Source organism: Sparassis crispa (assembly GCF_003851025.1).
Source record: "Sparassis crispa DNA, contig_000000F, whole genome shotgun sequence".
NCBI lineage: Eukaryota > Fungi > Basidiomycota > Agaricomycetes > Polyporales > Sparassidaceae > Sparassis > Sparassis crispa.
In genome coordinates this window covers 4,606,233-4,618,234 of record NW_020939747.1, presented here as the reverse complement: position 1 = coordinate 4,618,234, position 12,002 = coordinate 4,606,233, and the positions used below count along the sequence as shown (strand labels likewise).

Below are 12,002 nucleotides of genomic sequence, written 5' to 3'. Positions count from 1 at the left end.
CAATGCCAGCGCCAGTGTGCTTGACGCGGCCTGGGCACAGGGGCAGGGGCTGCCGTTCCGCTCGGCGATCGCTGTGAGCGGACTGATGCGGGGCTGCGTTACGTTGCCAGTCGAGCGGACAGGAGATCAAATTCGCATGTCATTCCGGGGGAGCTGCGACAGGAAGGTGCGTGAGGGTCCACTGCGTGTTGGAACGCAGCTGAGGACCGCTCGGGGTATAGGAGATGTGACCGCTACACATCACGCAAGTTCCACATAAGAGGACGACGATGATCCCAGGGACAAGGATGCCCCGCGAAGGCCACGGCTGGCACAATCACGAAGTAGAATGATCCTCAAACGATCCCAGCGTGCACTGAGCAGTCGGAAGAACTGAACATGTGCGAATATTAAGTCGGCGCACAGTGTATCTATACGTGCACATCGTCGCCCTCTGCAAATCAGAGCCGTTCAAAAATTCTGGATCCCACGCAAATAGATAATCGTCGTAGTCGTAACCACCTGGATCTCACCGGCAAGAATCGAAGGGGCCATTCCGGCAATCTCCCTTCCCCGCCTCGCGCGGTGAGAATGAGAATATTGGGCGTCGCGACCCTTCCAGCAGATATTCCGAGACCTGCTCGACGCTCCTTCGAATTCAAACAATCTCGAATACGAGTACTGGGATAGGGTCCTGAGTCATACACAGGGTAATTGAGGCACGATCGGCCATACTTAGCTCCCTAGGCCATTTAGCGACACGGGTTCCAAAGGTATGGGTGTCCCCAATTATCAGCAGGCGCCGGTGGGATGAGTACTGGCGCGTGTATAGTCGCCAAGGGGTGCTTCATCAAGCGCAAGTGAGTCGCCGATCGGACGCGGAATGTGCGGTATGTCGGAAATTCCTTGTGCGCTGCAACCTCCGTATGGAGACTGGGAAAACTGTCATCATACTTGAAGGGAATTCTCGGTGAGTCATTCACTCGTCTACCTATGTGAGCTCCGACCGCGGTATCGCCTGAGCATGCCGATATTCAGACTCGAGGTCAAGCGGATGAATGATATACCAGGGATAATTGCGATGACGACGTCTGCGTACACTGGCAGAAATTCAAATATTCAGCACAAATATCCGAAGCAATGAGCAGTAAACCTTTCACACCGCAAGCATCTTGGATGAAGAGAAACAAATGCGCCGAAAACACTCTCAGCATTCCAGACACAAATCATGCTGCGCATGCATCGAAAAAAGGTCGTGAATAATGCGCCCTTTATGAGAGTCTTTCCGTCGGGAGGCAGACGGCCAGTACTTGTGTCTGTAGCACCACAAAGTCGAACAAGTCGAGCAAGATCACGTGCACCAAACATCTTGAGATCATCACTCCGAGTCCGATCAACGATAATTTTCTGAATGCATTGGAGTCACCAATTCAGTCTTCTGCATTGAAGTGACTCGAGCGTTCGACTAGAAGCTAGAAGATAGATATAGAGATGAAGGATCTCATCGTGGATGCTAGTATGGCCACCTTTTACTACCATCTTTCCCTACCTGACGCTCTCCCGATTTTCCTAGATTTTCCCCGCACCCTAGACCATCGTGTTTATCATCTGGGTATCAAGGCAGGCGAAGTGGCCAACAGGATCGTGAGTCTTACATTTGAATACAAGTCTTGTCAAGTGACCGATGCCGTTCAACCAGGTTACGGTGGGAGCGCCGTCCCGCGCAAACGCCGTGGCGGCCTACTTAGATAGCTCACCAAAGCCGTTCGTCCTCTCGTCAGAACGCGGGTTCACCACAATCACAGGGAGGTACAAGGGAGTTCCGGTGTCCATCGTAAGCATTGGGATGGGACACCCAAATGCCGACTTCTTCATGCGGGAGGTGCGCGAATGCCTCAGCGGCGACATGCTGGTAGTAAGGTCAATGGGAACCGTATCGGCTTTCTGTTTGCGTGCGATCTGATGGTGAGACTTGGGTGCGGGATGCAAGGTTTGGGTCCTGCGGTGCTGTTATAGATGTGCCGGTGGGGACGGTTGTGGTACCAAAGACTAGTATTTGTGTTACCAGGAACTATGATTTCCCCTTCGCCAGTGGATCGTCACAGGAGTATCCGTACAAGATAAGCAGACCGGTACGCTAATAATTCGTATGAGATCGGTGCTTTTAATGACTGTGGCATAGATAGCGGCGGATTCAGAGCTTCATACTGCAGTGCGTGTTCTTTCCGAGTGACGGAATATTGTTCATCAGCTGACAAAGACTGGCCAGCTGCACGATGCACTTAATAAGCAGCGCAGCTCAGAGGAAATGTCAGTTGTGGACCATGTCATGAATGCATCTACGGACAGGTCCGTCCTATTTCCGATACCTTCCCGCAGTGTCCTTTTCTGACATTGCTCAGCTTTTACTCTTCGCAAGGACGGCAAACTTCGTTCCCAGACTACAACGCTGACCTCATAGACCGACTGAAGTCATCTCACGGAAATCTGGCCACTTTTGAGGTGACGTTATCTGCCCGTCTGCTTCCTTTGACAACGAATTGATGAAACGCGTATCTAAGATGGAAACCTTCCACATACTGCACCTAGCTGCAAGTTGGCCGTCTGACACACCCTCCGCACATATCGCATCTCCCTCGCTGAGCACCCTGCCGGGCTCACCCGCCGTTTCATCTTCGCATCCATCGTCTGTTCAAACACAGCCAGCTGGTGTATACCCCTCTGCACCCAATGATAGGCCTCCTGTACCGGGACCGCGCATAAGAGCGGCTGCTGCGCAGATGGTGTTCGCCTCTCGCACGTCGCAGGGTTTCATTACCCCACAGCAGGTCAGAGATGTCGAGGCGTGGGCGGGTCGGGCGGTGTTGGAAGCACTAACGGGCTTTGTGATCGACCCAGATGTAAGTAAACTCAGTTTGACATTGCATCGTGCTGAATTGTGTCCTAACTGCGTTCAGAGATTACACGATGAGGAGGGGAGTGTATGGGAGCTAAAGTAATCTAGCGCGAGAATGACGTCGTACAAATTGAATTTTAGAAAAGCAAACAAGATGCTTCTGAGCTTGCTTCTGGGATCTAGCAGGCTCCCTACGTCACTGTATCACAGGTCTTGTGTGACTTGCTTTACTTGACGCTGATTTGACGAACTGCATCCTAGCAAACGAGTGCGCAGTGGGCTCTCCATGCCATCCAGGCAGCAGAGGATGGTTTTTCACAGATAGGGGTAGTGTCGAGATCAGGCTATATCCTGAGGAACGAAGGTTGAAGCAGAGTGTCAGTCTGCCTTTGGGAGACTTTTTCAGGCAGACTTCCTGGGTTCGTCTCGTGTCTGTCAAACCGGTCCTTTCTGAAGTTAGGCTCATCATGCGCTCAGACTACTTCTCATGCCAGCGCGGACGTTCGCCTTGTCCGAGATTCCAATATGCGGAAACACGAGTGGCCCTTCTGAGGGTGCATCCTCGGCGCGGGGTAGCGCGGGGAGCCCATCGAGAGATGCCCATCTCGAACGCACCCTCAGTGAATACTCCCATGATAGACAATCATCAGCCAACGAGTGACCTGCACTTGATACGAGCCCGAGACTTTTTCCGATATTTAGTACACATACATTCACAAACAATTTGGTGCGTGCAGATCACTCCATTACAGACACCGAGCGCGTCGAGAAGCGTCGCCATTCAAGCAACCAGGCTCAACAGCCACCTGATCCCAGCATCGACGTCGCGCTCCCACTTGGCAGACAACTGCAGCTGCGGATAGTCGAAGTGGAAGCCGTGCGGCACCCCAGGGTATCTGCGCCAGCCCGCGCCGCCACGTCAGCACTCAGGAGTGCACCATGTTCGAGTTTAATTGCCTACTCACACGTCGACCTTAGTCTTCACGCCGACCTCGCGTAGCAATTTCGCGTAGAGGAGGCCCTCGTCGCGTAGAGGGTCCCAGCCGGCGATCTGGACGTACAGAGGAGGCAGGCCAGCGTGAGAAGGCTGAAGTAGCAAGGAGAGCCCGAGGTCAGACGGTGGGATCTTCAGCTGGTCTAACGAGGGACGGGTTCATGAACCAACAAGCCCGGGGTAGAATGAAGAAGCTGCAGAACTCACGAGCAAGATATACCATCTCTGCGCGTGTGAGAGAAGGCGAGTCCTTGTTCTGCTCCATGGACAGGAGCTCAGTTTTGTATCTGCAGCAAGCAACAGTTTGGCGGTGAGAAATAACGGAACGAGGGCAGGCTGAACGCACTTTCCCGCATCTGTTTCGGGATGCAGCAGGCACGGAGCCTGGAGGCACTGGCCGGTAATAGGCGTTTTGGCGAAGAACGGGTCGTCGCGAGCGCAATAGGCGACATGAGCTGCAAGGTTGGCTCCCGCAGAACACCCCGCGACGATGAAGCCTTTATCCAGGACCGCGGACAGTATAGATGCATGCTCCACCACCTGCACGTGAAGTGTTAGTTGACGACAGGACGAGGACGGACGGTGCTCACCCACTTGGTCGCAGCGTACGAATCGTTCCAGGCAGTCGGGTAGACGTGCTCCGGTGCGAGTCTGTCAACGAGTGAATCGCTGGGAACGTTGCGGGAGCGCAAAGCCTACCTGTAATCGACGTTCACGATAGATATCTGCAGCTCGACGCACAGCATCCTCAAGCGGTAGTCATCAGCGTGGACGTCGCCGACCATCCAACCTAGTGAGTACAGAAACGCCATGTCAAGTCCGCGAAGAGCGCAATGCAAGACGATTGGCGTACCTCCGCCATGGAACCAAACAAGGACAGGGAAGGTCTTGTCTGCAGAAGGTGCCGGTACCACGCATCGCACGACAATCTCCGCGCCCTCGACGGGGATCGTGTGGTCTTTCACAGTGTATGCTGAGGCTGCCATCGAAGTACATGGTTCTGTGACAACCTCAGCGAGGCCTTTTCCGTAAGACTCACCTGGAGGTAAGCGCATCTCGAGATGCTTATTGTGTTCTCCCACTGCTTCCTTGAAGCCCGCCCGCATGAGCGATACATCGCCAGACGGAGCAAGTTGTGGCGGAAGTTTCGCCAGGACCTCCACGAACTCGGGATCCGGAGTGGAGAGGTAGGTGTATTGCGACATGGTTAGCAGCGGAGGAGCCACCGACACTGCGGAGTTGAATGCCCGCTTTTACACGGTGTCAGCGGCTGCTAGTGCTACCCTCCGATGACGATGACCCGTCTCCGTGATGCGGCACGGGAGTACCATGCAAGAAAGCGCGCTTACTAGACGCTGCTGCCTGGACTCGGAACGTCTAGGATTCAAGCTCAAGACCCAATTGACTAGCGAATCGTGACGTAGATACTGTCCGGTTCCAGGATATATATATGCTGGTAAAGGTCGAGGGGCGGATCAACTCTGATCGCCGATCTCCTACGCGCGGCTACTGTACATCACACTACTGCATCAAGGACCCAAGGTCCTCGGACCAAGGACTCAACCATACCTCTTCACTATTGTTCCTGCAGACTGCAAAGTTCAAGTGAACACCGTACTGGCATAAACACATGGGTTGATCACAGCAATAGCTATCACGAACAACATGCCCGAGCCTGTAACCAGCTTACATACTTACGACAGTCTGTTTGTCCTTCCTTCATATTCTGTATTCTTTAGACCGTTTTCATCTCCATTGCCACTCCTCACTCTCTCCCCATGGCAATGAAGGTATGTAGTATGTTCTCTGTCCTATATCATAGCAGTAACTTTCTTTTCACAGCAATGAAGGTTGTTCCATCTCTGTTTAATTCTGAGTAAAGTGTACCCTCGACCGTGTCTGCTTACACTTTTTTGAACATCGTGTGCCCATCCCTTCAGATAGGCTCTATTATCTCATCATCTTCTCACTCTTTACCATCTTTTCAACCTGTCTGTCCCACACTGGTCCCCATCTGTACCTGATTCACTAGATACACATTTTTAGGTTGCCTTGTCGTCTCGCCTCCCATGAATGTCAACACTGATGAAAATGGGCCAATCACCTCTTCCTCATCTTCTCCTTCCTTTATGCCACTCTTTGAACTCTCTAAACTTTTAGCTGATAGGATAAACAGTACTCTAGTACACTCTAGTGGCCTGAGTCACTGCAGGACCCTGCTGGTTCACAGTCTCAAGACAACTCTATCCCCTTTTTCCTGCCACCTCTTGCATCCATTGGACCTGTTGAAATGTACAAGTGTCTGACATTCTACCACATATGTACAATGATAGAAGGGATGTTTGCACAATATTAAATGTCCAGATATAGCTCACCATCTCCAGTGTGTTGGATAATTTGCCACTTTTAAGCACTAACATATTATTTTCCTTTTTTTACTTGCACAGATTGTGTGTCTGATTCCTGAAGCCTCAAAATTCACAGGTTACTGCAGGAAAGTGGCTTACACAGGGACCCGTTGCCATTACATGAGCCCTTAGTACCATGCAAATTTTGTTACCTGGACTTGTCTCATGACAATGGACCACGAGATTATGCATACACTTTCCCCGCTTAATATAGTAAATGGCTATCACTGCTTACAATTATAATTGCACTCATATTAGCCTCAGGATGTGGATAACAAGCTTGAGTCTAATGTTGATGCAGCAGGTTATATAGCCAAGCTTCAATACTGCATACAATCACTCAGCATAGCTCATTCTGAGATGTGACATTAATGAGACTCTTAAAGGTTTAAGAGGGAGTGTTGAAATCTGGAGTTCAAGAAGTTGCTAAAGCATGTTTGCTGAATGTGCATTATACCTTTAGTTCGGCTTATCTATTTTCTCTTATAACTACTCAATGTCTCAGCTTTACCATTAGCTAGATTAGGTTATATCAGTTGAGTTATATACCTTACAAGCCATACACAAGAACGCCGACAATGCTATACCAGGCAGCGCCCAGGATCGCGAAGGTTGTTGGTAAGACGTGACAAACGATGACCGGCTTCGGTCACGGTGGCGTGACTCTGATGAGCGCTATCGGCACATGCCACCGTGCACGCGCACGGAAAGTCGCGTCCCAGTCGCGACCAACCTCATCTCCGTCCATCACCTCCAATTCTTCTTCCGTCTTCATCATGTCTGAACTTCCGACACTCCTCCTTGCGTCCCTTAATCCCGCATCCCGGAAGCAGGCAGAGCAGAACCTTCAGTCCCTGAGCCTTCAGCCTGGCTTCCTTTCTGTTCTCCTTCGTCTCGTCCTCGAGCAGTCGCAAGACCGTGCAGCTCGTCTCGCAGGCAGTGTTTACCTCAAAAATGTGGTTAAAAACAGATGGGATGATGTGAGTGTTTCAATCTATGTAGCTATGTCGAGAAGCCCCGAACAGGGACGGCCGCGACCAATCTTCGATCGCGTCAGCTCTCTTAGAAGTTTGCTGTATTATCCTTCACGTGAGGCCACAAAAGTGAACACATTCTCGTCTTGGAAATGAGGCCGTCGGACGGCGTGATTGCTGCCTGACCGGGTGGTGGTTTGTCGGTTGTCCGCTCTTCTACTGCTTTGAAGGCCTGTCAAATGCGGAACAGCCTCAACCACGTGAGTTTCTTATTCAACTCCACGTCTTCATGAATTGACAGTCACCAATTTGCAAGGAAACTTCCTAATCTACTCTTCAGGCTTGTTTTCAACGACTGATAACAATGAATGTATTGAACGCCTCAGCGTGTGCGGGTATCGAGGGTGGCCAGACGTGGTCACGGAGCTCCCAGTCTCAACGCGCGCTAATGCTCAAGAGCAATCCATCGTGTCTCCAGCCACTTCGGTCTTCCTATCTCAGAACTGGTGACTACAAATTCACCTCTGTCTAGTCGTCACTCATACCCTGTATCCGGCTTTCTTGTTTGTTGCGGAGAGTACTCCAATTTAACGTGAGGTTTCCTGAGGCTAAGCTGGTCCACTGAGTGATAGCGGAGGCGGCTGTTTACTCAATTCGGGGTTTCTCGATATAACTAACTCGGTTCTCGACGAATGCTCCACATTATTGACAACTTGAACTCTTCCAGGAAGATTCCCAGATCCAGGAATCTGACAAGACCGCATTGCGAATTGAACTTGTTCCCGCCATGATTGCGCTCTCGAGTGCAACAGACAAGGCGATGCGCGCCCAAGTGGCAGAGTCAATATCGCTTATTGCTAGCGCCGACTTTCCTGAGCAGTGGCCAGACCTCATCGATGTAGGTGCTCCGTTTGTATGCAGCTCAATCCCCTGAGCCTCAGAGTCTGTTCAGAAACTCGTGTTCTCACTGTCAGAGAGCAACTATGAGGTGAGCATCGGCGTACTCGAGACCGCACACTCTATCTTCCGGCCGTGGCGCGCGGAGGCACGCTCCGACGCGCTGTTTACCGTGATCAACTACGTACTTTCGCGCTTCTCGCGCCCATTCCTCCAGCTCTTCGTGCACACCGCCACGCAGCTGTTTGCCACGCCTCCACCGTCAAGCCTAGCGCTCATTGCGCAGGCGCAAGTCATCCTCGTGGACATCTTCTACGACCTCACATGTCAGGACCTCCCGCCAGACATCGAGGACTCGCACGCCCAATTTTTCGCGCCTGATACTGGCCTGTTTCTACAGCTGCTGGCGTGGAACCCTCCAGAGCTGCAGGGTGACGTGAGTGCCTCGCTACACGTATCATTTGAGGACATCGACTGAAATTTGCCGCCAGCCCGAAGATACGACGCCCTCGCTACCATCGCAAATCAAGACAGGGCTTCTCGAGATCTCGGAGCTGTATGTGAAGTTGTACCCTGAGACACTGCAGAGCACTGCGTCCGTGGAGGCCATCGTGCGTGGCATCTGGGCGCTTGTGGGCGACGGCAGACGCACGAGCGTTGTGGATGATGGGGTAGGTTTCCAGCATGGCCACCCGAGGTCGTTCTCGTACTGATTACTCCCACAGCTCGTCTCGCAGTCTCTGCGTTTCATCTCTACCGCCATTCGCTCCGGGCACTACGCGCAGCTCTTTGGTTCGAAGGAGACGATCTCGAGCCTCGTGCAGGGCATTGTCGTTCCAAATGTCGGTCTTCGAGGTACGTTCGCCAGATACCTTCTACACCGCAGTCTCAGTGGCCCGCGCTAACCACGTTGCTTCGAGTTCCTAGACCACGAAATCGAGCAGTTTGAAGATGACCCGCTTGAGTACATCCGCCTCGATCTGGCGCTGCCTTCTCTCGGCGTCATGGGTATCAGCTCCGACGCCGTCACACGACGTCAGGCAGCCGCAGAGGTCCTCCGTGCGTTGGTATCATCTGGGTTCGAGGATGATACAACTGCGGTCGCCGGCGCGTGGATTGGCGAGGGCCTGCACGAGTACGCCGCGAACAAGGCGGAGAACTGGCGCGCGAAAGATACTGCTATTTATTTGATGACCGCTGTTGCGACACGGGGGAGCACGACGCAGGTGCGTTGTATCCTGGTGATATTATTCTCCTGGCTAATCTCGTCTTTTACATCTTACCTAGCATGGTGTGACGTCGACGAACACCCTCGTTGATGTGGTGCAGTTCTTCTCGAACCATGTTTTCCAGGACCTTCAGGCGGACGCGAATAGCGTACACCCGATCCTCCAGGTGGATGCTATCCGTTTCCTCTACACCTTCCGGAATCAGGTATTGTATCCCGTATTCTGAATAAGTGTGATGCTCAATAGTTTCATTGAACAGCTCATCAAGCCGCAACTCCTCTCCGTTCTTCCTCTTCTCGTCCGCCACCTAGGTTCGGAAAACTACGTCTGCTACACGTACGCTGCGATCAGTATCGAGAGGATCCTCTTCATCAAGCAGGGTACACAGCTTTTGTGTGTACTTACTCCACTTACCTGTCGATGTCATATCTGAACGCCGATTTCATTCACCAGGTTTTCGCAAGCCGATGTTCAAGACATAGCGCCGCCTCTACTCGATGCGCTCCTGTCAAAAATCGAGAAGGCCGGCACGCCGGAGAAGGTTGCCGAGAACGACTATCTGATGAAGTGTACGCTATCTTCTCGTAACTGTACTATCTTCCCCAACTGACCACGATGACGCAATAGGTGTAATGCGTGTCATCATCACTGCCCGCTCAACACTAGCGACTGGCTTTGAGCAAATCCTCCAGCGTCTAGTCGGGATCTTGGGTGTGATCTCAAAGAACCCGAGCAACCCGAACTTTGACCAGTATATCTTCGAAAGTTTGTCCGCATTGATGAGGTATTTTTCTCCACTTGCTTACCCCCTCAGATTACTTACTGATTCGTTTTTGCAGATTTGTTGTGGCCGCCAACCCTAGCACACTACCTAGGTTCGAAGAGACACTCTTCGGCCCATTCACGATAATCCTGCAGCAGGACATCGACCGTAAGTTCCTCCGTGTCCTTCGACATCAGCCATCTTATCTCTTCCTGCGCAGAATACATCCCCTACGTCTTCCAAGTCCTCGCGCAAATGCTTGACCTGCACACGGACGATGTGCCGGTAGCATATCGCAGTCTTGTACCATTCCTGTTGACGCCTGCAAGTTGGCAGCAAAAAGGCAGCATTCCAGGTCTCGTTAAGCTATTGAAGGTATTCCTTTCACGCGACACAAAACAGATGGTCTCTTCAGGCCAGTATACGGCTGTGCTTGCGGTCGTACAACAACGCTTGATACCGTCAAAGTTGAACGATGCTTGGGGCTTTGAGCTTCTGCAGGCGGTCGTACAACACGTTCCTCCGTGCGTGTTTCCGAACTCTTGTGGCCCTGTATCGTTAACGGATAGCGATTCTTTCAGAGCGGACCTGAAGCAATATTTCCGTGCCATCCTTGTCACACTTCTGAACCGCTTACAGACGAGCAAGACCGACAAATATGTGTACCTCTTTGTAAATTTCCTCGCCTTCACCATGGCCATTCCGGTAGAGGGACTCGCACCTGACTACGTCGTCAGCACATTCGAAGAAATTCAGCCTCAGTGAGTCTTTCCGCCTTGCGTTGTTTATGAAATCTCCGATGCTGAGTAATATACCTGTTTCTCTCAGGCTATGGTCGCAAATCTTGACTAACTTCGTCATTCCTGAGGCACCCAAAATGCTACCAAAAGATCGCAAGGTTATCGTCGTAGGCCTGACACGGCTATTAACACAAAGCACAATCATGCTTCAGGAACCGACAGTGCGGGCATGGTGCGTCTCTATCCCTCGCTGTTCGCTACACTGTCTCTTACGAACCTTCTGCAGGCCTCAGACCTTCACGACCCTGGTGAAGCTCTTCCTGGAACCTCAATATCTGACGAAGAAAGAAGGTGAGGAGGATCCGTACGCCGGTATCACCGCGATCGACTACGAGGAGCAGACGGCGGGGTATCAGGCTGCGTACTCCCGCCTAGCCGCGTCGGAGAGTGCGCCCGTCGACCCCGTCGCACACGTTCGTGACCCGCGAGAGTACCTTGGCCAGGAACTCGCCAACCTGTCTAAGAGGGATGCGCGGCTAAAGACGTTGGTTAGAAGGTGCGACGTGACAGTCGTGGGCCCATTCGTGCAATCGCTGGAGGCGGCGGGATATGGTTTGTAGGCTGTGAGTATCTAGTGTTTGGTTTGCTTGGTACATAGAAGCAAAGTGTATCTTGTACGATTCGATGCATCAATGTTCTCGGCGCTGTTCCGCAATATTGTATTAAAAGACGAAGGTCTGGGTTTAGGTAAACGCCGGCTCGGTTTATCGTATGATTTGTGTTGTACAGAAGCTCGAATTCAAACTGCACCTGACCCTGACCCTGATTTATTTTGGCCACGAATGTCCTGTCTCTCTCGATACTGTACTAGGAGGGCCTCGGTCACCAATGCAAGGACATTTTGCCTTACATAGGTAGACAGCTCGGCTCCTCAGACTCTCAGCTGCAGGATGCTGCCCTTCGTAGCAATAGAGCATCCGCTATATTGGCGACCTAGCTTGCCCACCGATTTTGTCGACTTTCTCCACTACACATCGAACATGGAATTCGAGGAGCAGTAGCCGGCGATGTCTATTGTATAAAAGGCCCAAAGGCACAATCGTAGCTTTGAAACACCCAGAC

At 51.9% G+C, this 12,002-nt stretch overlaps 4 protein-coding genes across 4 annotated transcripts; 3 read left to right on the top strand and 1 right to left on the bottom strand.

Annotated features, from left to right (window-relative positions):
* Positions 1-1,470: 1,470 nt before the first annotated feature.
* SCP_0116700 (purine and uridine phosphorylase) lies at positions 1,471-2,978 on the top strand (the record flags this gene model as incomplete). Its single annotated transcript, XM_027753889.1, has 9 exons — positions 1,471-1,495; positions 1,553-1,623; positions 1,679-1,899; positions 2,048-2,111; positions 2,162-2,191; positions 2,249-2,328; positions 2,382-2,481; positions 2,541-2,879; positions 2,937-2,978. 9 exons carry the CDS (start codon positions 1,471-1,473, stop codon positions 2,976-2,978), a joined length of 972 nt encoding a protein of 323 aa, XP_027609690.1.
* A 678-nt stretch (positions 2,979-3,656) lies between these two features.
* On the bottom strand, positions 3,657-5,074 carry SCP_0116690 (AB hydrolase superfamily protein; the record flags this gene model as incomplete). Its single annotated transcript, XM_027753888.1, has 8 exons — positions 3,657-3,771; positions 3,841-4,012; positions 4,077-4,156; positions 4,216-4,409; positions 4,460-4,520; positions 4,569-4,659; positions 4,723-4,848; positions 4,909-5,074. 8 exons carry the CDS (start codon positions 5,072-5,074, stop codon positions 3,657-3,659), a joined length of 1,005 nt encoding a protein of 334 aa, XP_027609689.1.
* A 1,838-nt stretch (positions 5,075-6,912) lies between these two features.
* Positions 6,913-7,343, top strand: SCP_0116680 (hypothetical protein; the record flags this gene model as incomplete). Its single annotated transcript, XM_027753887.1, has 2 exons — positions 6,913-7,257; positions 7,335-7,343. 2 exons carry the CDS (start codon positions 6,913-6,915, stop codon positions 7,341-7,343), a joined length of 354 nt encoding a protein of 117 aa, XP_027609688.1.
* A 695-nt stretch (positions 7,344-8,038) lies between these two features.
* SCP_0116670 (Importin-alpha re-exporter) lies at positions 8,039-11,500 on the top strand (the record flags this gene model as incomplete). The annotated part of the gene is made up of 14 exons (XM_027753886.1): positions 8,039-8,149; positions 8,204-8,584; positions 8,640-8,819; positions 8,874-9,003; positions 9,076-9,374; positions 9,436-9,582; positions 9,637-9,770; positions 9,831-9,946; positions 10,005-10,161; positions 10,217-10,308; positions 10,361-10,664; positions 10,722-10,901; positions 10,969-11,112; positions 11,167-11,500. 14 exons carry the CDS (start codon positions 8,039-8,041, stop codon positions 11,498-11,500), a joined length of 2,709 nt encoding a protein of 902 aa, XP_027609687.1.
* Positions 11,501-12,002: the final 502 nt, after the last annotated feature.